Source organism: Archocentrus centrarchus, unplaced genomic scaffold, assembly GCF_007364275.1.
Source record: "Archocentrus centrarchus isolate MPI-CPG fArcCen1 unplaced genomic scaffold, fArcCen1 scaffold_41_ctg1, whole genome shotgun sequence".
In the NCBI taxonomy this organism is placed as follows: Eukaryota; Metazoa; Chordata; class Actinopteri; order Cichliformes; family Cichlidae; genus Archocentrus; species Archocentrus centrarchus.
In genome coordinates this window covers 636,083-657,988 of record NW_022060267.1, presented here as the reverse complement: position 1 = coordinate 657,988, position 21,906 = coordinate 636,083, and the positions used below count along the sequence as shown (strand labels likewise).

At 46.3% G+C, this 21,906-nt stretch overlaps 2 protein-coding genes across 3 annotated transcripts in view; one reads left to right on the top strand and one right to left on the bottom strand.

Annotated features, from left to right (window-relative positions):
- The window catches only part of LOC115776963 (zinc finger protein 239-like), a 248,602-nt gene extending 233,178 nt beyond the window's left edge, over positions 1–15,424 (top strand). Inside the window, exons 1-2 of one of the 2 annotated variants that reach the window (XM_030724772.1) lie at positions 490–609; positions 13,552–15,424. In XM_030724772.1, the coding sequence (XP_030580632.1) occupies positions 520–609; positions 13,552–14,247 (786 nt within the window). In that variant the 5' untranslated portion in view covers positions 490–519 and the 3' untranslated portion in view covers positions 14,248–15,424. Of the gene's footprint in view, positions 1–489; positions 610–13,551 lie in introns of those variants that run through there. The other variant, XM_030724771.1, reaches the window with a different exon arrangement.
- Positions 14,721–18,356, bottom strand: LOC115776980 (calmodulin-like protein 4). Its single transcript, XM_030724799.1, has 5 exons — positions 18,236–18,356; positions 18,134–18,164; positions 16,734–16,874; positions 15,426–15,614; positions 14,721–14,818 (listed from the first exon to the last, which is right to left on the bottom strand). The coding sequence occupies exons 1-5, from the start codon at positions 18,236–18,238 to the stop codon at positions 14,721–14,723; spliced, it is 462 nt and encodes a 153-aa protein (XP_030580659.1). The 5' UTR covers positions 18,239–18,356.
- Positions 18,357–21,906: the final 3,550 nt, after the last annotated feature.

The window sequence follows — 21,906 nt, the reverse complement described above, 5'->3', positions numbered from 1 at the left end:
AGAAGGGTGCAGCATCACTCAGCTCTCTGCTGCTTGCACACAGTAACACATCGTGCAGACTGGTATTATGGTGGTGCAGAGGTCAGCACTACTGCCTCACAGCAAGAAGGTCCTGGCTTTGACCTTTCTGTGGACTTTGCATGTTCTCCTCGTGCCTGCGTGGGTTCTCTGGGTACTCCAGGTTCCTCCCATAGTCTGAATATAGATCTGTGCTACTCTGTCTCCACAGAGTGTTTACACAAGGTAAACAGGTTATGTGTTTGCACTCTGTGACCACAGGCAGAGCTGTCCCAGGTTAAAGCCCCTCTGTCACACATAGTCACTGCTCTGCAGTGTTGTTTGACCTCTGCAAAGGTCACAGACTCACAAACACAACCTCCCGGTGTGAACTGAAACAAACATCCAGTATGGCACAGTAAATATGGAGGGCGTTTTTATTGTGAAAGGCGCAAACAGGAAGAAGCCTTCCTCGCACATGCGCAAAACAGATCAGAGCGAGCCACTTCAGTGGAGTCAGGAATGGAGGAGAAGAAAAATCGGGATCTGCAGACCACCGAGCCCGGGAGCAGTAGCGCCGCGGCAGCGGACTGTGCACCCCCCCAGAGAAAGGTCAGAGGTCATGACTCCGTCAGAGCACGAAGGCAGAGGCTCAGAGCCGCTGAAGCTGAAGCTTCGCCGTGTAAACACCCTGGGCCTCCGCCTTCGTTTAAATCTGGGCCAGGGAAAGCGGACAATCACGGCGCATGCGCAGAGAGGACCGCTTCACGTTTAAGCTGAAGTCTTAGTCCCCGTTTACACCGGTAACGCTGTCGTTTTGCTGTCGTTTTCGTCCTGCCGTTCACACGGATGCGTTTCAGAAACGATCTGCGTCTACCGGAGACGAAGCGCTGAAAACGGTGTAGTTCCCACTTTCTTTGCAAAGCTTATTTACACAACACGCGCATGCGCGAAGGGACTCAGCTGGATGCGCCGCAGAGATTTGTTCATTGTTTTCAAAACGGCCAGTGTGAGAGGCTCTGTGCGGACTGACTGAGGCTGCTGCTGCACACAGCAATCAATTATAAAACGGCAGAAACACAAGAAAAGATCGAAGCCTAACCCTGACCTATGGAGAGAAAACTGACTCACAATATCTGTGTCTGTAATACTGGATTTGTAATTTCTTGTAATTTGTAAATAACATTTTGTGCATAAGTTCAGGTGCTTGTAAATGTGTGTTCAAATACAAATATTAAGAAATTATGAATACAAAATAAAAGTACACACACAAATCTGATAATTAGGTTAGATCAGGTTAGAGGGCACCACGTTTTTTTGAGACACATTTCAGCTTTAGGAGAGCTCCCAGATTCTAGCGTACATGGTGCATTTATATGTATTTAGGTAATCTGCATGTAAATGTGGATTACCTAAATACATAATAAACGTTTTCCAGCATTCACACCTGAACCTCCCTCTTTTCCAAAACTGTCTTCATTTTGTTCATGGGGGGATTCCTAAAAATGATCAGTGAATGGGGTTCGAGCCTCCATGCTGGTGGCCATCATAAAAATATCTGAGCCAGGTGATAAATTTAGAGAGAGGTTTCATAGATCTGGAATGTCTTAAACTGTACTGACTAAACACAAGGACTGGTGCACAGCTGGGTCATCTGAGTTTTATTCGGTTTCCGCTGAACTTATTTCACTCTATACTTGTGCCGAAGTACCAAAGACGATTTTCTGTGGAAGATGGGCTACCTCAGCACCCCTTAGTTATAACACATACACCTGCATCTACTGTCTAATATTCTAAGACTGCTTATATATATGCATTTGTGAGCTGTACAAATGTAATTACTTGGTTAAAAGAAACGACCACTAGGTGGTGCAATGCTTCTCTGGCTGGGAAAACAGAGGGGGCACGAAGGAAGAGTAGGAGACGGTTATGGTGGGGCATCACGGTGGTCTACCCTCAGAAGGAAGTGAAAGTTAAAACCTGCAGGCTTTGCTATCCGATTATAATATTATATTTTTAGATTATTTCAGATTGCGTTTTATGTGTCAAGGAGTTTGATACAGTTCTCCTTGCATTTCTCTGTTAGCTAGAACTCATCTTTATGTGAGCTAAGCTACTTTGAAGTCGGACACTTCATTGTGTACAGAGGCTGCAAAGACCCTGCAAGTCTAGTTAGAGCATCTAACCAAAACAGAAGCAGCATCAGGTGGTGAGAACACCAGGATGCAGCTGGATTTGACCTTTGACTCCTTCAAAGAGTTTGTTTTTGTCAAACACCACATGTAGCTGTTGTTAATCTGCTGCACTGATGCTGGAGTTTATTGGGAGTTTATTGTAGAATTTATTGAGTTTTAGAGTCCATATTTTTCTTTGTTTGTCCCTGTGTGACTCAAAGGAACATTAATACATGGCCTGTGAGAATTCAGGCTTTAGGACAAAGTAAAGGACATGATTTAAAAGGAAATTCATTTCAAAACAAATTATAATAGACCCAAATTTTTCATGGCTTTTTGCACACCTCTGAGTGCTGACCACACTCCTCTGACCCCGGTTTGGCTGGGCTTCACTTTTACTGATACCTTGGACGAGCCCAGGGATTTAAACTCATTTGACCACGCTGACTCTAAATGACCAGATTGATGAAAAACCCTTTCCAGTTACAGTAAGAACATTTTTAACTGTAATTAAGCACAACCTTACATCTCAGTTTTTCCCCATGATAAAGAAACGCTGTTTAAGTTATTTAAATTGCAGCAAGTAAATGTGTAAAATCACTGACAAACTTCTGGTAACTCGTTTCCCAAATTGCCCTGTTATTATGTAACAAAGTTTTTTTCCATCCATCCATCCATTCATTCACTTCCGCACATCCTGTTAAGGGTCGCGGGGGGCTGGAGCCTATCCCAGCTGTCATAGGGCGAGAGGCAGGGTACACCCTGAACAAGTCGCCAGCCTGTCGCAGGGCCAACACAGAGGGACAGACGACCTTTCACACTCACATTCATGCTCTCAGTCACACCTATGGGCAATTTAGATTAGCCAATTAACCTAACCCCAGTAAGTGCATGTCTTTGGAATGTGGGAGGAAACCGGAGTACCCGGAGGAAACCCACGCAAGCACGGGGAGAACATGCAAACTCCACACAGAGAGAGGGAGAGGCCTGGGCCAAGGTGGAATCGAACCCAGGCCTTCCAGATGGTATTCTAACTGTGAGGCAGCAGTGCTAACCACTGCGCCACCGTGCTGCCCCAAAGTTTTTCAAAGTTTCATCAAAGTTTTTTTCATCCCCACAAAATTTCATTTTTTATGAATTTATTCATATTGCTTTGGGCACTGTCATGTCCTGGGCCGTTGGCCCAGCGTTTTGTGTTAATTTCCTGAGTGTGTCCTCCCAGTAGGTTGATGTGTTATGATATGTCTGCGTCTCTGTCCTGAGTCTGTGCCTGTTTAGTCAGTATGTTCCTTGGTTTGTCACTTCCTGTTTATTTTGACAGTCTGGTTTTCCTGTGCTTTGTGTTCAGCTTTGCTTCCCCTGTGTAATTAGTTTCATTTGCCTCACCTGTTGTTCCCTGCTGTTTCCTCTTGCCCTGATTACCCAGTGTGTATTTAAGCCCTCAGTTTCCATGTGTTCCTTGTCGCGTCGTTGACGTTGTGTGTCCGTGTGTTTCTGTGTTCCTGTGTTCCCGTGTTCCCTGCGCCTGCCCTTCGTCTCCCTGTGCCTCCCTTCCAAGGTTTTTGTATTTTTGTGTTTCCCCGGTGGAATAAACGCCCTTTTAAGTTACCCCTGGAGTCCTGCGTTTTTGCCCTTCCTCGTCCGTTTCCTCCCCGGCCATGACAGAACGACGCGACCAAACTATGGACCCCGCAGATATAAGGACCCTCTCTGAGCAAGAGGAGAAGATCCAGGAGCTCAAGGATTTCTCCGAGAGAATTGTTCAGGCCCCCACCAGTCACCACCGGTTAATACAATTAGCTTTCTGTTGTGGACTTATTTCGTCCTCCACCTGGCTCCTCACCCATCCTGACACCGCTTCACTTGCCCATTCAATAATCATGCTCCGAAAGAACCTACAATATGAACTGCACAATATTGGCCGCCCAGTCCAGGGCAGGGACTCAAATTTTTTTCTCCAAGCCATCACTAATGCACCTCTCCTGCAGCCAGACGGCTTATCCTCGTCTCCTCCTCTCCATGGCCCCTCATCGCCACCGGCACTGCCTTGCTCTCCGGCCCTGCCATCTTCCATTCCACTCACCTCTCCCCAAGACCCGAGCGGTATAACGCCGCGGACATTGTCACCGCTTCACGCACAGGCCACCACCTCCGTGAGTACCACCGGGCTCGATATTATTGCGGCAAGTGATGAGACTTTTTCCCACTCCACCGTCGCGCAGCCCGACCTCTGTTGGCTGCCGCAAGATGTAGAAATCATTGATTCTCCTCTGCTAGTGGACATTCTGGATGCAGAGAATCGTGCCTCCCACTCCAACAGAAAGCGGAGGAAGCAGCGCACCCGGCATCGTCACGCTCCCCCCCGGTCGCGCTCGCCCCTGTCTGCTGTGATGCCAGCTCGTCTCCAGGAGCCCCAGGTTCCGCCAGCCTCTGTGAAGCTCTCTGCACCCGTTCCTGTTTCGCGGGTGGGGGCAACCACGGACGGGCTGACCTCTGCGCCCGTTCCTGTTTCGCGGGGGGAGGCAACCACGGACGGGCTGACCTCTGCGCCCGTTCCTGTTTCGCGGGGGGAGGCAGCCACGGACGGGCTGACCTCTGCGCCCGTTCCTGTTTCGCGGGGGGAGGCAGCCACGGACGGGCTGACCTCTGCGCCCGTTCCTGTTCCGCGGGGGGAGGCAGCCACGGACGGGCTGACCTCTGCGCCCGCTCCTGTTCCGCGGGTGGGGGCAGCCAGGTCCAAGCCTTCACAGCAGTTTTCAGTGTCGTCCACAGTGCCTCTTCAGCCTGTCTCTCAGTCAGCTGTAGCTCCAGCCACCTCCCAGTCTCAGTCAGCTGTCGCTCCAGCCACCTCCCAGTCTCAGTCAGCTGTAGCTCCAGCCACCTCCCAGTCTCAGTCAGCTGTAGCTCCAGCCACCTCCCAGTCTCAGTCAGCTGTCGCTCCAGCCACCTCCCAGTCTCAGTCAGCTGTAGCTCCAGCCACCTCCCAGTCTCAGTCAGCTGTAGCTCCAGCCACCTCCCAGTCTCAGTCAGCTGTCGCTCCAGCCACCTCCCAGTCTCAGTCAGCTGTCGCTCCAGCCACCTCCCAGTCTCAGTCAGCTGTCGCTCCAGCCACCGCTCAGTCTCAGTCAGCCTCTGTAGCTCTCCCCGCTTCACCTTCCCCAGAGCCAGCTCTCCCCGCATCAGCTCCCTCAGCCTCAGCTCTCCCTAGCTCTCAGTCTGTCTCCACGCAGTCAGCTCTCTCTAGCTCTCAGTCGGTCTCCACGCAGTCGGCTCTCCCTCAGTCTGCTCCCACGCAGCCAGCAGCTCTCCCTCGCCCTCAGTCAGCTCTAGCTCCAGTCGCTCTCCCTCGCCCTCAGTCAGCTCTAGCTCCAGTCGCTCTCCCTCGCCCTCAGTCAGCTCTAGCTCCAGTCGCTCCCCCTCGCCCTCAGTCAGCTCTAGCTCCAGTAACTCTTCCTCGGTCCCCAGTGTCAGCTGTTTCAGTGCCCTCTCAGTCAGTTCCCTCAGCCCCTGTCTTAGTTCCTTCGGTTTTGGTCCCAGTTCCCTCAGCTCCTGCTCCTTCTGTAGCTCCAGTTGTGTCAGCTCCCTCTCAGGCCCCAGTGTTAGCTAGCTCTCGGTCTGTTTCCACGCAGCCAGATCTCCCTAGCTCTCGGTCTGTTTCCACGCAGCCAGATCTCCCTAGCTCTCGGTCTGTTTCCACGCAGCCAGATCTCCCTAGCTCTCGGTCTGTTTCCACGCAGCCAGATCTCCCTAGCTCTCGGTCTGTTTCCACGCAGCCAGATCTCCCTAGCTCTCGGTCTGTTTCCACGCAGCCAGATCTCCCTAGCTCTCGGTCTGTTTCCACGCAGCCAGATCTCCCTAGCTCTCGGTCTGTTTCCACGCAGCCAGATCTCCCTAGCTCTCGGTCTGTTTCCACGCAGCCAGATCTCCCTAGCTCTCGGCCTGCTTCCACGCAGTCTGCTCTCTCTCGCTCGCGGTCTGTTTCCACGCAGCCAGATCTCCCTAGCTCACAGCCCGCTCTCTCTGGCTCCCGGCCTGCTTCCACGCAGCCAGTCGTCTCCCGGCCTGCTTCCACGCAGCCAGTCGTCTCCCGGCCTGCTTCCACGCAGCCAGTCGTCTCCCGGCCTGCTTCCACGCAGCCAGTCGTCTCCCGGCCTGCTTCCACGCAGCCAGTCGTCTCCCGGCCTGCTTCCACGCAGCCAGTCGTCTCCCGGCCTGCTTCCACGCAGCCAGTCGTCTCCCGGCCTGCTTCCACGCAGTCCCCTGCACCTCGGCTATTCCCCGAGCAGCCCCTGCTGCTCAATAAAGCAGCAGTGTGCCCTGTTCCGCGGTCCCAGCCTACGCATCCGGTGCCTCACTATGTAGGCCCCGTTCAGCCCATGGGCTCAGCTCAGTCCGAGCCGATGGGGGTCTCCGCTCAGTCCGAGCCAGGGGGTCCCGCTCAGTCCGAGCCGATGGGGGTCTCCGCTCAGTCCGAGCGCTCCGCGCCAGAGGGTCCCGCTCAGTCCGAGCCGATGGGGGTCTCCGCTCAGTCCGAGCGCTCCGCGCCAGAGGGTCCCGCTCAGTCCGAGCGCTCCGCGCACGAGGGTCCCGCTCAGTCCGAGCCGATGGGGGTCTCCGCTCAGTCCGAGCGCTCCGAGCCAGGGGGTCCCGCTCAGTCCGAGCCGGTGGGGGTCTCTGCTCAGTCCGAGCGCTCCACGTCACCCGAGGGTTCCCCACCAGAGCCCGGGGTCGCCCTTCTCCGCCGCCGCATGCCCCGCGGTCGGCCTCCAGTGTCTGCTCCCCGTCGCCGCCGCCGCATGCCCTGCGGTCGGCCTCCAGTGACCCCTCCTCGTCGCCGCCGCCGCTGGGAGCGCGGTCGGCCTCCAGTGACCCCTCCTCGTCGCCGCCGCGTGCCGCGCGGTCGGCCTCCAGTGTCTTCTCCTCGTCTCCGCCGCCGCCGCTGGAAGCACGGTCAGCCTCCGGTGCCTGCTCCCCGTCGCCGCCGCCGCTGGGAGCGCGGTCGGCCTCCAGTGACTCCTCCTCGTCGTCGCCGCCGCCGCTGGGAGCGCGGTCGGCCTCCAGTGACTCCCCCTCGTCGTCGCCGCCGCCGCTGGGAGCGCGGTCGGCCTCCAGTGATTCCTTCTCGTCCTCGTCGCCGCCGCCGCTGGGAGCGCGGTCGGCCTCCCTCGTTGGGACTTTGCTTTGTGGCCCCTTGGCCTCTGCGGCCTCCTGAACTGTGTGTTTTTTGTTTTGGATTTCCCACTGACTCCCCTGAACTGTGGACTGTTTTTTCCCCTGCTGTTTTTGTTTTGTCATAGCTCCTGGACTGTTCCTTGTTTCGACCCCCTGTTTTGGACATTGGAGCTCTCCGGCCTTGTGCCGTCGCTTTTTGTTTCATCCGGTTGTTTTTTTTTTTTTGTTTTCTCATCCCCGTGTTTTTGCTCTGGTTTTTGGACTGTATTCAGCTTGTGCCATTGCTTTTCTTTGTTCGGTTCCTTGTGCTTATTGTTTTTTGCCCTTGTGCTCTACCCTTGCTCCAGTGCTTCCTTGTGTTTTTGGGTTTGTTCCTGACTTTGTTTGCTCCCTGTCTGTTTTTGTTTCGGGCCCTCCTTCCTGGTCCCCCGCCTCCCGCCCTGGTCTGGTTTTGTTTCTTGTTTTGGCCGTCGGGAGCCGGCCTTTGAGGGGGGGGTACTGTCATGTCCTGGGCCGTTGGCCCAGCGTTTTGTGTTAATTTCCTGAGTGTGTCCTCCCAGTAGGTTGATGTGTTATGATATGTCTGCGTCTCTGTCCTGAGTCTGTGCCTGTTTAGTCAGTATGTTCCTTGGTTTGTCACTTCCTGTTTATTTTGACAGTCTGGTTTTCCTGTGCTTTGTGTTCAGCTTTGCTTCCCCTGTGTAATTAGTTTCATTTGCCTCACCTGTTGTTCCCTGCTGTTTCCTCTTGCCCTGATTACCCAGTGTGTATTTAAGCCCTCAGTTTCCATGTGTTCCTTGTCGCGTCGTTGACGTTGTGTGTCCGTGTGTTTCTGTGTTCCTGTGTTCCCGTGTTCCCTGCGCCTGCCCTTCGTCTCCCTGTGCCTCCCTTCCAAGGTTTTTGTATTTTTGTGTTTCCCCGGTGGAATAAACGCCCTTTTAAGTTACCCCTGGAGTCCTGCGTTTTTGCCCTTCCTTGCCCGTTTCCTCCCCGGCCATGACAGGCACATTGTAAAAACAGAAATTTCTATGCACGATTCAGTAAAAAAATGAAGTCTATATTATTTAATCTATTACTGTCTTATTTTGTTCTTATTTTGTTCTAGTATTAAGTTGTAAAATTTATGATAATTTAGCTTGAGATTCAAAATTTATACCCTCCATTGAGTTTCCAAAGACATCCAGTAAGTCAAATTTGAGACCTTTTTGAGGGCGAAGTCTGGCCCCCAAGCCTTATGTTTGACATTCCTGAACCAGCCATTTATTTTCACTCTTTTTGTCAATATTGGAAAAATAAAGATAAAGCAAATAAAATTAGCATTCCAAATGATAATTATTCCCTTTTTTCTAATTCTTCAGTGTTCTTTCAGTAACATTAATGTTTGTGATATATATAACCCCTGAGGAGCGAGTGCTGCTCTGCTGTTTTATCCCTGCTCACTGAACCAAATTCCCCAAATCCTGTGAGTTATGTGTGGTTTAAACACACGTCACATACACATTAAGCATGTTGCTTTTGATGGAGCGTTGAGCATTATTCTGATTTTTTCTCACTGAAGAATTCCAACAGTTCGAATTAAGGATGCTATTGAAATATTTACGACCTCCACTTTTCAAACTAACAACATTTTCCTGTCTGGACTAATTTGTGACACTTGGACAAGTTTCATAAACTTTGCTTAACAATCGATGTTACTAGTGGTGCCATTAGTGTTTTTATGAAATTCAATTCAATATTGTTGATGTATTTATTTAGCATCGAATCACAACAACCAGTCACCCCAAGACACTTTATGCTGTATGGTCAAACCCACCCAATAACAATAATAATGAAATTTAGCATAATGTAAAAGAACTGGCATCAGTCACATCCTGCTGCAAGTTCACAATAACCCTGGAGAACTTTGCTGATTTGAGATGATTTCAGTTTATTGTTTGCTGAAGCAAATCTGTTTCTCTTCCTTTCTCTCCACAGTTATCATGAACTGTTTCTATCATGCACCAAGGTTTTCTCTCTCTTTTTTGAAGAATCACAGGAACAATCTGAACATTTCTCAGCCCAGCTGGAGCAACTTTGGCTGACAGGTTTGACCCTGAACAGCAGCACAGAGGACAAATTTATGGCTGAAATTACAGATATTATTCTTGTCCCAGTTACTGACAGCAAAAAGAAAAGCTAATTGGATTTACTCTGTCCTACATCATATATTAACAATCTGCTTTCTATTTGTAAACTGACACAATCTGCAAATGTGTCATTTTTAAATCAGTACCCACATTTTATGTGATCTGATTCTAGTATTCTGGGCCACAATGAGGAAAAACTACAAAGAAAAAGAGTTAAATTTCCTTTTCAGTAAGAGTGGCTCTGACTATTTTTACTTCTATCTACTTTCTAGTTTGATTTTTTTCACTTGTATAAATTTATTGTATTTAAATTTAGACACCCTCTAGTGCAGTCTAGCAACAACACAAATAAATAAATAAAATTAAACTATCGTGCTTGTTGTATTGTTATGGACAAAATCTTTAATCGAAATGTGGAAACTTTCGTGGTCAGAGGTCATACAACACCGTCCCTTCTTGACCTTACATACTCTTAGCTCACTGCACAATTATGGTCTGTGGTCTTCTAGTTGAATTCATGGAATTTCTCTTCTTAGACTTTGTGCCAAATTATAGGACAGTCAGTCAGTCAGTCCTCACCACAGACTGCAACCAAAACAATAGTAGCAAAGTACCAGCGCTCATATTTTCTTTTTTTAGGGATTTTACTTTTTATTACAAAACTCTTTATCTCTTTACTCTTTATTTCTTCTCTTTATTCTTTACTCTATTGTCTGTTCTTCTTCACAGGGTCCTGCTTCTACAGTTCATTCTGAAAGGAAAGCTTCTAAACCCAAGTCAGTTGTTTTTATGTTAAAGAAAGAACTGAGGGAACTCTGAACCTGACTTCCCTGTTCTGAGGGCGTTGCTTTTACAATTTATTCTAAAACAAGGGGCTTCAGAACACAGTTTGCTTGCTTTTATATTTTTTGAGAATAAATTGAGGGGCCTCGAATGTGAATGTGAAATATCGGTCCCTCCAAACTGTAAAATGGTTGCTTTTATATCTCAAACCACACTGCCAGATAACCACCAGTTTGTTTATCAGAAAGGATTGCACACAACACATGGGATAGAAGTTCAATTAGCACTTTACTTAAGCCACATCACACACAGGGTACAGAGTACTCTGGTTCAGAAATGTCGGTGCAGCTCCACACAAGTCTGACCCCGCTCTCTATCTCAGTCCACTTTTTATACACAGACTTGGACACAGTTACACAGTTATTGAAATATGCAAGCATGTAGCAGCTTATCAGTTCCTTCTTCTGTGCCCTTCACTGTCGCCTGTTAACGGCCTCATCTGGATCCTGTAGACACAAACATCAGACCAAAACACACATTCTTTTCCAGTAAATCATCAGCATGTGATTATCCTGCCTCTCTGCTATGCAGTCTGATTTCTGTCTCCTGTGCAGTTATTTCAACACCTTCACCTTGTTGTTGAAGATTGATGCTGTGATATGCTACTTGATAATATAGTTCTATTTAAATTGTTATATTTATAGTATGTCTACTGTGCAGCTTATTTACACTCCTTCCTTTAAACTCTGATTACAGGATGTTCTATCACCAGTTTTACAAATAATTTATAGACCGTATAACTTTAAAATGTAGTAGACTGCCTGCCACAAACCACTTTGTCTTTTTCTGTAAATTAAAATCACGCACTCTGAAAGTGGCGCTCAGAAGAGAGTGTCCGCACCTTTGGATAAAATAAATGAACACTGTGTATCGCTGGTAAATCTACAGTGATTTTAAGGGCAGAAACTATCTTTGCAGACAGTAAGAGAGCCCAGACTATCATTAGCATTACAGAGAATTCTTCTGTGGAAGGAACTCTCCCTCTCTCCCACCCCCACTGTGGACCGCTGTGGCTGGCTCACCGGATGGAAACAGCAATTTAAAGAGACAGCGTCACTACGTTGTAATAGGCATGCAGTTTAAGTATACCCATTAAGGCAGTGATTCGGTGAGCCCTCTTCGGAGGAAACAACAGAAAGTATAACAGTAAAAACAGTGCAGTTTGTATTTAACTGGCCACGTTTTTCCCATTTTAATGCTCGTTGATTTGCACTGTGATTTGCTCTGTGATGCATATAACAGTGAAACGTTTTCACCTCTCACTGATCAGGTGTGAAATAAAACACTTCCTGCAGCCAAGAAGCTCCGCCCACCCCCATCTCAATGTCTGTAGAAATTTCTGAGGGAACACGACTGCTAAAAGTCGGTCATTAAACTTTTGGATGCATTCAGGAAAACTCCGACACTTTGACACTCAGACCATCCTTGTTAACTTGGGGCAGTAATGAGAGCACGGACTCTACTCTGGAGAAACTCGCGGTTTCAACACCAAAAAATAAACCACCAAAAACTGAATGTCAACTTGGAAAATCTTAAATTTATGGAATTCATAAAGTGTTCTTTTGTTGGTGGTCTTTGAACGTCCCATTTTCCTGAAAGCACCATGAGCTTTGATGTCACTCACATCACCCAGACCGTTTCCCTGCCCCCACCTCCATAAAGTTAGCACTGGTCTAATCCACTTTAATTTGGTGCTCAGTGCTCCAAAATCTCTAATTTCTTTATATTTTACAGGAAACAGGTGCAGCCATTTATTGAAACATACATGAATGCAGTTTATAAGGTTCAAAATGGAGCCTGAAAGTCAGTATTTGGTATGACCTCCTTTATTCTTCAGCACAGTTTGAACTCTATGAGGCAGCTTTCTGTAATTTCTGAAGTCTTCAGGAACAGGTCATCCAAAGCTCTTCTTTGGATGTTTCTGCCTTTTGTTGCATTTGCTGTCAGGAAGCTCCCACACTGCTTCAGTAATGTTGAAGTCTGGGCTCTGGGGAGGCCAATCCATGACTGATAGTGTGTCGTTTTTATGTGTTTCGGCCTCCCGTTTACACGAGAATGGAGTGAAACCAATGCGTTTTCGAAATGGGATCCAGAGTGGAGCGTTTCAGAAATGCACTGGCCTCCGTTCTCGTGTAAACGGTTGAAGACGGTGCATTTTGGAAATCGGGGTATTCGCACATGCGCACTATGGTTGTGACCACCACAGTTTTCCGCGCATGCGCTAATAGATGAACAACACTCATTAGGGTTAGCATTCACGAGTGCTTCAGCAAACTTCGAGTAGCATGATTCACAGTCGATCTTAGCTTGTGTGTCGTTTTATTATTGAGTGTTGTGTGCAGCAGCAACCCAACCTCATCGTCAGTCCACAACGCCTCTCACACTGGCCATTTTGTAAATAATGAACAAATCCTTGCGGCGTATCCTACCAAGTCCCTCCACGCATGCGCATGTTGTGTAAACAAGCTTTGCCAAAAAAAAAACACCACCACCTTGTGGCCTGGCAATGGGAACTACATCTTTTCCTCATTTCAAGCGTCTTTGTGTAAACACGTTTCTGAAACGTCTCCATGTAAACGACACCGTGTAAATGGGGCCTGAAAGTATTTGAAATGAAGGGGATGAGTCAGTGGGGGGGGCGACCCTGACAGAAGTGTGAATGACTCATTAGAAGGTCAGTATGAGGTGGTTACTCAGGCATTGGCAGAAACCAGCTGGTAAAATCAGCTGTAATTGGTCGATAGAGTACAGTCCTGCTTAAATCCGGCCATCATAATAATTATTATTGTAAGCTTATATAACAAAGACTATCTCAGGTGACACTGATATTTTTGTATTCATTTCATCATCTGGTTAATCTAATCACTGATGTGATTTATTATTTTGAAAAAAAAAACAGAATAATGTGTTGATTCAGAGTCTGGATTTTATTGAAACACAGCAGAAGATAAATCTGATAAAAATCAACTTTTAACTTTATACTGACGTCAGTAATATTGAGAGTACCACGACAGACTGATGCATTCACATATTTTAATGCTTTTTATGGCCATGCAGTTGGAATACGGCTGAACTCCAAACATTTCTGTTTGGTTGTCAACAAAGTGAATTTGTCCTGGATTTGATTGTGAGCCTCCTGTCAATTGTGGTCATGTTATCCAGATTTCTTGAGATCCTAGTTTGAGACAGCTTTAAACAAGCACAAGATCTAATGCTCTATCTTTGTCTGTTTGTTATAGAAACATGGAGGTGAAGGGAAAACCAGATGTCATGACTGTGATCAATGTGGAGCAACCTATTCCACCTCTACTTATCTAAAAATCCACCAAAGAATCCATACCGGTGAGAAACCATACAGCTGCGAGCAGTGTGGGGCAGCTTTCACTCAGTTGAGTCATCTGAAAAAGCACCAACGTATTCACACTGGAGAGAGACCATACCAATGTGAGAAATGTGGGAAAACATTTGCAGTTTCTAGTACCTTGCAATTACATATACGCACCCACACAAGAGAGAAACCATACAGCTGTGATCAGTGTGGGTCTGTTTTCAGTCGCTTAAGTCAGCTGAATGATCACCACCGTGTTCATACTGGAGAGAAACCGTACTGCTGTGAGGAATGTGGAAAAACCTTCACAGACAAAAGTAGTCTTCGTTATCATAAACAGTCTCACACTGGTTTTAAACCGTACTGGTGTGAGGAATGTGGGAACAGTTTTACTCGTTTATCCTCCCTCAGAAAACATCAGCGACGTCATACTGGGGAAAAGCCGTACAGCTGTGACGTGTGTGGGAAAGCTTTTAGTCAGGCCTTTTCCCTGACATGTCACAGAAGACTTCATACTGGGGAGAAACCGTACTGGTGTGAGGAATGTGGAAAAAGATTTCGTGAAAGCAGGTCCTTAAGGTCACATCATCAGAAATGTCACAGCTGAAGAGAAACGTACAGGTGTGGTTAGTGGCAAACTGGGTCTCCCATGGCAAATTGGTCCTTGGTGAGGGGACAGAGCGATTTATCTTATCTTAGGTAAAGTAATGCAAACATTAAAGTCCAGAAAGACTGGATAAAGGTACAAGTCCAAAAGATATGAGCATGAAAAGCCATTATTTTTCCACGTTTCCTCCAGCGGGCCAGTTGAGAGCCAGTGTGTTTGGACTTCTGCTTAGAGGTGCCAAAAATTAATCCAGTTTTTCCAGTGGTGATATATCCAAGTCCTGAACTGATGGGTGGATGGTTGGATCACATAGTCTGTTGTGTCCTTGTTCAGTTCATGGCTGTGGTTCAGGTTGGTGATTGGATACCTGGCCCCTCAAAGTATGGGTATTATTTTTAATGTTTGTTCTAAATCAGACACAACACAGTACACTGCCATTGTTTTCTTCAGCTGTGATGATGTCAGTTGTGACGTCAGTGCTTTGCATGGCAGCGTGTCACCGCTTTAGCAAACTCCTCACAGTGGACCCGCCCATCAGCTCCAACGCCCGCCTCCTGCAGCAGCTCATCCACTGAAAACAGAGACACAGAAACCGTTTAACAACATTTTGGTGCAGCTGTAATTCTTGTGGAACTTTTACAATCCATTCCAGATGCACTTTTTCAGTTTGTGTCATACGCGGGGCTGTATGGCAAGCAGGATTGGACCCAATAGCAAGACGCGTGGGCACAGACTAAAACACAAAACCAGCTTTAATGCTGGAAGCTCTCCCATTAAACCAAAATACAAAATCCCAACACAGCATCTTGCCACAGCACCCTCCAGTGCATCATTAGAGCAGCTGAGAAGATCATCAGTGCCCTTGGTACATGCTGTGTGAGCTTCTCATTAAAGCAGAAAGAATCTGACTCTGGGCAACACAAACAAACTGTATGAAAAGTTGGTTCATGATGCTGCAGAGCTCTGTGTGTGTAGCTGCTGTGACACACACAGGCTTTTTCATTATAGACCAATCTGTGTGTAAAAGCAGACATTGTGCACCAGGAGTCTCTTCTTTTGAACACACTGCATTATGTTCAGCTTTGTGTATCCCAAACCTTACTATAAGGCAGGCACACAGTAGTGTGACATTTGTAAGGATGATTTAAAGAAATGAATAAAATACTCTCGACTCTCACCCTCTTTGTCCGTCAGTTTCTCTCCCAGGCCGGTGAGTTTGGCTCGCAGCTCAGAGGCCAGGATGAAGCCTTTGTGCTCCTTGTCGGCCATCCTCATGGCTTCCAGAATCTCCTGCTCTGGCAGCTCCTGCTGGAGCTGCCGGTGCATGATACTCAGGAAGGTGGAGAAGTCCAGCTCTCCTCCCCGGTCTGTCAGAGGGAAAACAATCTACATTTACTGGCACAGAAAAAAGGAAGGGCGGGGTGTAAATATCACACAGTGTATGTGAAATAAGTTGTTCAAACATTAACGCAATAAAATAAAGACTGTGACATTTGATTACCTTGTTTATACAGAGGTTTCCTCAGGCTTATTACAGTGTTTATTATCAGAAGGTAACTTTTTTGTAAAAAAAAAAAAAAAGTTTCAATGAAATAAAAAAAGACTCGTAAAAGTTTGGAAGAGTTCCAGGATTTTAGAAATCACAGGAAATCCGAATGTTTGGTCCCTCTGGACTGACACGCCTCTCTTTAATGGAAACTCAGGTTTATTATCATCTTACAATGCAACACATCATTTTCATCTTCACTTTTTCTTGATCTCAGGATATTAATCCATTCTTCTGTCTATATTCTACCACTTATCTCAGCCCCTTCTGTCAAACATGATCAAAATATCCAGCTGTGGGTCCAGGTTATGGGGGTAGCTGTTGAATCAGAGATGCCCCCACCTCTCTTTCCCCAACCAGCTCCTCTGGTGAGGTGCTGAGAGCCATAATCTCCCCAGTGTGTCTGGGTCTGCTCCAGGGGCTTCAGTCTTTTGAGAACAATGTCAATAGCATCAAAACATCATTTCCATCTGCAGCAGCTCTCTCTTCTAGGATCTCCACGCCCTTCCATGAGTATATGGAAATGTGGAGGCATGTCCTACAACTTTTTTACAGGAATTGTTCCAAAGACGTGGAAAGATGAATGAAATGTGTCATTTTTATTGAAAACTGCAATTAAGTCTATTAAGGATTATTTGTCAAAGATAAAGGAAATAGTTTGATAAACACAAAAAGTCTAATATGAGGTGATAAATTCTTATTTTGCTGACTGAGTTGCTCAAGGGTTAAGTCAGAAACCCTGAAGATCTGAAGAAAGGCTAAATCAGCTTGAATAGATCAGCTGTATTAATGCTATGCTCAGCTGAAATGATCATGATGGCAAACTGTTGAATTTTAGCAGATTTGGTTATACGTTATTGCTGTATCACCTTTCAATCAAAAATGAAAGCATCTGAGAGGTGCTGCCACTTTAGCTGGCAGGACAGTTGGAAAAATCTACCTAAGCTGTGGCTCAGGAGGTGCCGCTGGACTTCAGAGGGGGTGGGGTTTGACCCGAGGCATCGCATCACTGTTATCAGCTCTTTGGCCTCGATCTTCCCCTTCTGCCGGCGGTCGTACAGAGAGAAACACTCCTTAAATTCTGCAGAGACATGAACGAGGTGTTTTTGTAGCCTTGTTATCAGCTGCATCTGCTCCACAAACACTTTAACACTGACCAAAACCCAAGAACGATGTGACCTACAATGTTCACACCACAGAGACACACAGTGGTCTGGAAAAGGTTTGGGCACCCCTGATAATTTCATGATTTTCCTTTATAAATCATTGGTTGTTGGGATCAGCAGTTTCAGTTAAATCTATCATATATCATATATCATTGTACATCCTGTATAATGACAATAAAGGCATTCTATTCTATTCTAGCAGATGAACACGGTAATATTTGAGGAGTCAAATGAAGTTTATAGGATTTACAGAAAGTGTGCAATAATTATTTAAACAAAATTAGGCAGGTGCATAAGTTTGGGCACCCCAACAGAAAAATGATTTAGTGCAAATATTTAGTGCAGAAATAACAGCCTCTAAATGCTTCCTATAGCTTCCAATGAGAGTCTGGATTCTGGCTGAAGGTATTTTGGACCATTCTTCTTTCCAAAACATCTCCAGTTCAGTCAGGTTTGATGGTTTCCGAGCATGGACAGCCCGCTTTAAATCACACTATTGCTGCTGAGAGCGGTGGAAACAATCTAAAACTGCCACTGAAGACGAGAAATGCCCCCACCCTTTCATTTTCTGGTGTTGTGTTTGCACATCAGGGATACAGTTCATCTCATAATGATTCATCCCATCTGATTGAGCTGTCAACACAAACCTCGGGGGGGGGGCGAGTATAAAATAAACAGATCAAAGCTACAGCTGTGTGTATCCGTGTATGTCAGAGTAAACTCGATATGATAATTTTACAGAAACTGCTCTTCAAACCAACGCCTCAGAATACCTCCACACATTTTATCTGGGGACTGAAGAATCAGTGAATGGAGACACATTCTAATGTGATGGCACCTCATTAGCAGACGCAGACCCTCTATGTTTCATCACGTCAGAGGTCAGGGAGGTCAGCCAACTGCTGACTGAACTTGCTCAGCTTGAACTGGAACAAGTGCAGCTTTGTGCTGCAGCAGCCACACAGAAAACTCTGATTAGTTTCAGCGCTGCTGGCTGCAAAGAAATAATCTGATAAAAACACGTGAATCTATCTCGTGTGCTCAGATAGGCCATTACAGAAAACATTCCCATCATCTGGAATATGTCTGTTTTTATTGCACTAATGCGCCCTGTGAGCAGCTCGGACTCATTTCAGCCTCAGGCTGGCAGTAAAGAGAAACGTGAGCGTCTTACCGTTAATCTGATCCTGTGTCAGGAACTTTGCCTGGAATAAAAGGAGGAACACAGCATTAAAGGAAAGCTGAAGGTGAAGCTTCAAAGAAGAAACGGTCTTACCATCGTGTCTGCTGGTGGAGGGGACGAAGCAGCCGGCTGTTGGTGAGCTCAGGAAAACTGATCCAGGCCGGTGAAAGATGAGGAATGTAACGGGAGTGGATGGAGGATGCTGCCTGAGACTTTGTGTGGACAGATGACACAGACCCATCCCTCTGCTGCTGCTTTTAAACATCACACCCAAGACCAAACATCCTTGTAGATCAGGTGACCAGTGTCAGACCAGGTCAGTCAAACATGGCCCACTGACAGGAAAGGCCTTTAAAACTTTAAAAGCATGAAACTGCAGTGAAATCAGTGATTACTCAAAAATAATGTGCTGGTATTCTGTAACAGGTGGTGCACAGGAGCGGAAAATGTTGGAAAGTTAAAATTATTAATAGATCTATACAAATTTTTAATCCTTCATTATGTGACAAATATATTTAGTCCTCTCTGTTGCCAGGCAATCTTTTAAGAGTAAACATGGCTTTCATGTGAATTTATGGCTTCAGATGTTTGAGAGAGGTGAGCATTTTCTTCAGTTCTGAGGAAGCTTCTTTGATATGGCTGCATTAATATACATGTCACTATGTGGCTAAATATTACAAAAATTATGAGCTTTAAGACCCATCTTCCATAACTAGCAGCTAAACCTACTTTAACTTTTGTAAATGACTCCTCTGTCATTGTTGGCAGATGAGTTTAGCTACTCTGAAGCAATAAACCCTCTGTTCTTCCCAAAAGTGTCCCCATGTTTCCTTTCTCCCTCCTGTGTCTTCCCTCCTGTGTTCTCCCTCCTGTCTTTCCTTCCCGTGTTTCCCCTCCTGTGTTCTCCCTCCTGTGTTCTCCCTCCTTTGTTATCCCTCCTGTGTTCTCCCTCCTGTGTTTCCCCTCCTGTTTCCTCCCTCCTTTTCTTCCTCCTGTGTCCTCCTTCCTGTGTCTTCGCTCCTGTGTCAAGTCTTCTCTGTTGTGTTTAGTTTTGCTTTCCCTGGTCTGTGATTATATTCAGCTGTATGCTGTTCCCTCTGTGTCCTCGTTGTGCCCTCATTGGTTTTCCCCGCTGTGCGTCCTTATGAATTTGAGTTTCCAGTTTTTAGTGAGTTTGGTGTTTTGTGCTCCTGACCAGCCTGGTTATGTTCCTCATGCAGCAATCAAAGCTGTGGTATTCATTTAGTCTCTGAGACCTGCACTGGGCTCCTCTGTGTTTCCTGCCACAGCAGTGCAGGACATCACTGATGTTTGTCATGTTTAATGAAGAGTTTTACTGTTTAACAAATTAGACAAGTTCACTAGTTTGGTTTCATTTAAAATCTTATTTTGCTGTTTGGTTGTTAAACAGCGTGCACAGTGTGGCCTTATTTTTGCTCGTTTTTTCATTTATTTATGGAATCTGATCATTTCTTTTGGTGTGTATTGATTGTGTCAACAAAAATAAACAAGTTAAATATCCTACTGTGTTTTTTATGAATAATTTTGCTGATGTGCTCTTTTTCTTGACTTGAGTACCTGCCCCCAAAAAAGTCTGTGCACATGTCTGTGCAGTGATGGATGTTTGTTCTTGGACTTAAATACATTCCCATGGTGTTAAAACCTCATCATTCTTCTGCAGCAGCTCTCCTATAACTGCAGCCTCTGACTCCACATACATTTTGTCAGATTAGTGGTACACTGATGCTGTGATCATGGCCAGAGGATGTGGTCCTTAATGAGCCTTCTGTCATATCTGGGTAATCTGCTGGAGGTGGAGGGTGTAGACCGCGCAGGGCTGTGGGATGTAAATCAGTCCAGGGAGTTTCTTCCTCAGGATGCTGTTATTCCACAGACAGGCCACCCAGATCACCACCAGGCACAGAGCTGCAGAGAAACTGCCAAGCAGAGGTTCAACAAACCACCTTCCCTATCACAGCACATTTTTTAAGCTTTACTTTCAGCACTTCTTAGAGCACAAAATAAAATTATTTAGCATTTGTCATTAAAAACTGTATAATGGTATATTAGGCCACAGTCCCACAAACCTAGAGAGCGGTCAGTGTCCTCCAGCCAGAGACTGGTTTCTGGCTGTCACTGAGTGGAACTGCAAAGGTGCTGCACCAAGATCCTCCCTGCAATTGCTTTGGTCGCTCTCAGATTTGCATAGAAGGCAGCAACCACACAGCAACTGCTCTGAGAATACTCATTTTTGCCTACAAAGTGGTGGTTACCAGGGGGTCACAAAGCTGTCTCTAGACTGGAGTCAAATAAAGGACAGGTTGGAGGACGACATGTAGTTTGTTCTCTATATGAAGATATGATTGAAAAGAGGTGTTGCTGGTGTTCTAATAATGCTTCTTATGGATTATTGACCACAAGAGTTGAATATGTGAATTTCTTTCCAACCCTGGATTTAAGGCCCAGTCTAACCCAAGAAGTAGAAGCCTTCACTGACCACATCAACTCAGTGGATAAATACATAAGTTTTACCAGGGAGGACACCATGATAACAGGTTACCATTCCTGGACTGTGCTTATTGAGGAAGATGGAAGCCTCAACATTGAAGTTTACTGGAAGCCCACTCACACAGACCAGTATCTCCTCTTTGACTCCCACCACCCTCTGGAACACAAACTTGGGGTGATCAGGACCCTACAACACCGTGCGGAAAGTGTTCCCTCTGAGGCAGAAGGGAAACTAAAGGAACACACACACATTAAGAAAGCCCTCAAAACATGTGGTTACCCCAACTGGGCCTTCATCAAATCAGCCAAGATGCACAGGAATGAAGGCCAAACACAAACTACAGAAGAATAAGGAGGACAAGAGGAAGAACATTGTCATCCCTTATGTGGCAGCTTGTCAGAGAATTTTCTCCAAGCATGACATCCCAGAATACTTCAAACCAAGTCACACCCTAAAAACTGGTTCATCCCAAGGACAAACCCCCCAAACACAAGATCAGTAATGTAGTGTCTGCTGTCCAGTGCAGTGAAGTGCAGTTCACACCTTTGTTCCAGTGATCTCAATAGGCCACATGAAACTAAATTGGTTTCATCTGAAACCATAACCACCTCTAGGGGACTACACCCACAGGGGTTTAAATACCTGGGTCTCTCCACCTTTGGTTGAGAGGTGAAACATCTTCAAGAAACAAAAAGAAGTCCAGTCGTCTTTTTTCAAGCTCCAGAGATGCTATGACCTGGATGACTGAGAGCCCACAGACAGATGTTCTATGGGAACAATCTTCAGCTTCTATAGAATCTAAATAATCTTGTGTTTTCAATAAACTGTTAATACATTGCTTCAGTCTCCTTTGTAACTTTGTAGCTTTGGCTGTAGCTCTGACAGTTTGTTCAGTTGCTCCACAGAGCAGCTCAGTTTTGTCATTTAACACATTGACAGTAAACCAGAAGATGCTTCTTTAGTTTCACACAGTCCTGCTCATTTTTACCTGTAGAGCATGAAGAGGCCATTACTGTTGAGAACCAGACCCCGCCTCCTCTGATGCATCACTGTAGTGGTCATGGCAAAGAAGGTGAAGGTGAAGAGGATGAAGGTCTGTCCTTCAGTGATCAGATACCTGCTGACAGGAACAAAGAAGGTTTTATTATTAAAATATCAGTAACTAATCAGCTCAGCTGCTCCATCAGGACTGACACAGCGTCCTGGGGTAACCTGAGGTGAACTCTCCTAGAAAGTGTGAACCGGTTTCATCAAT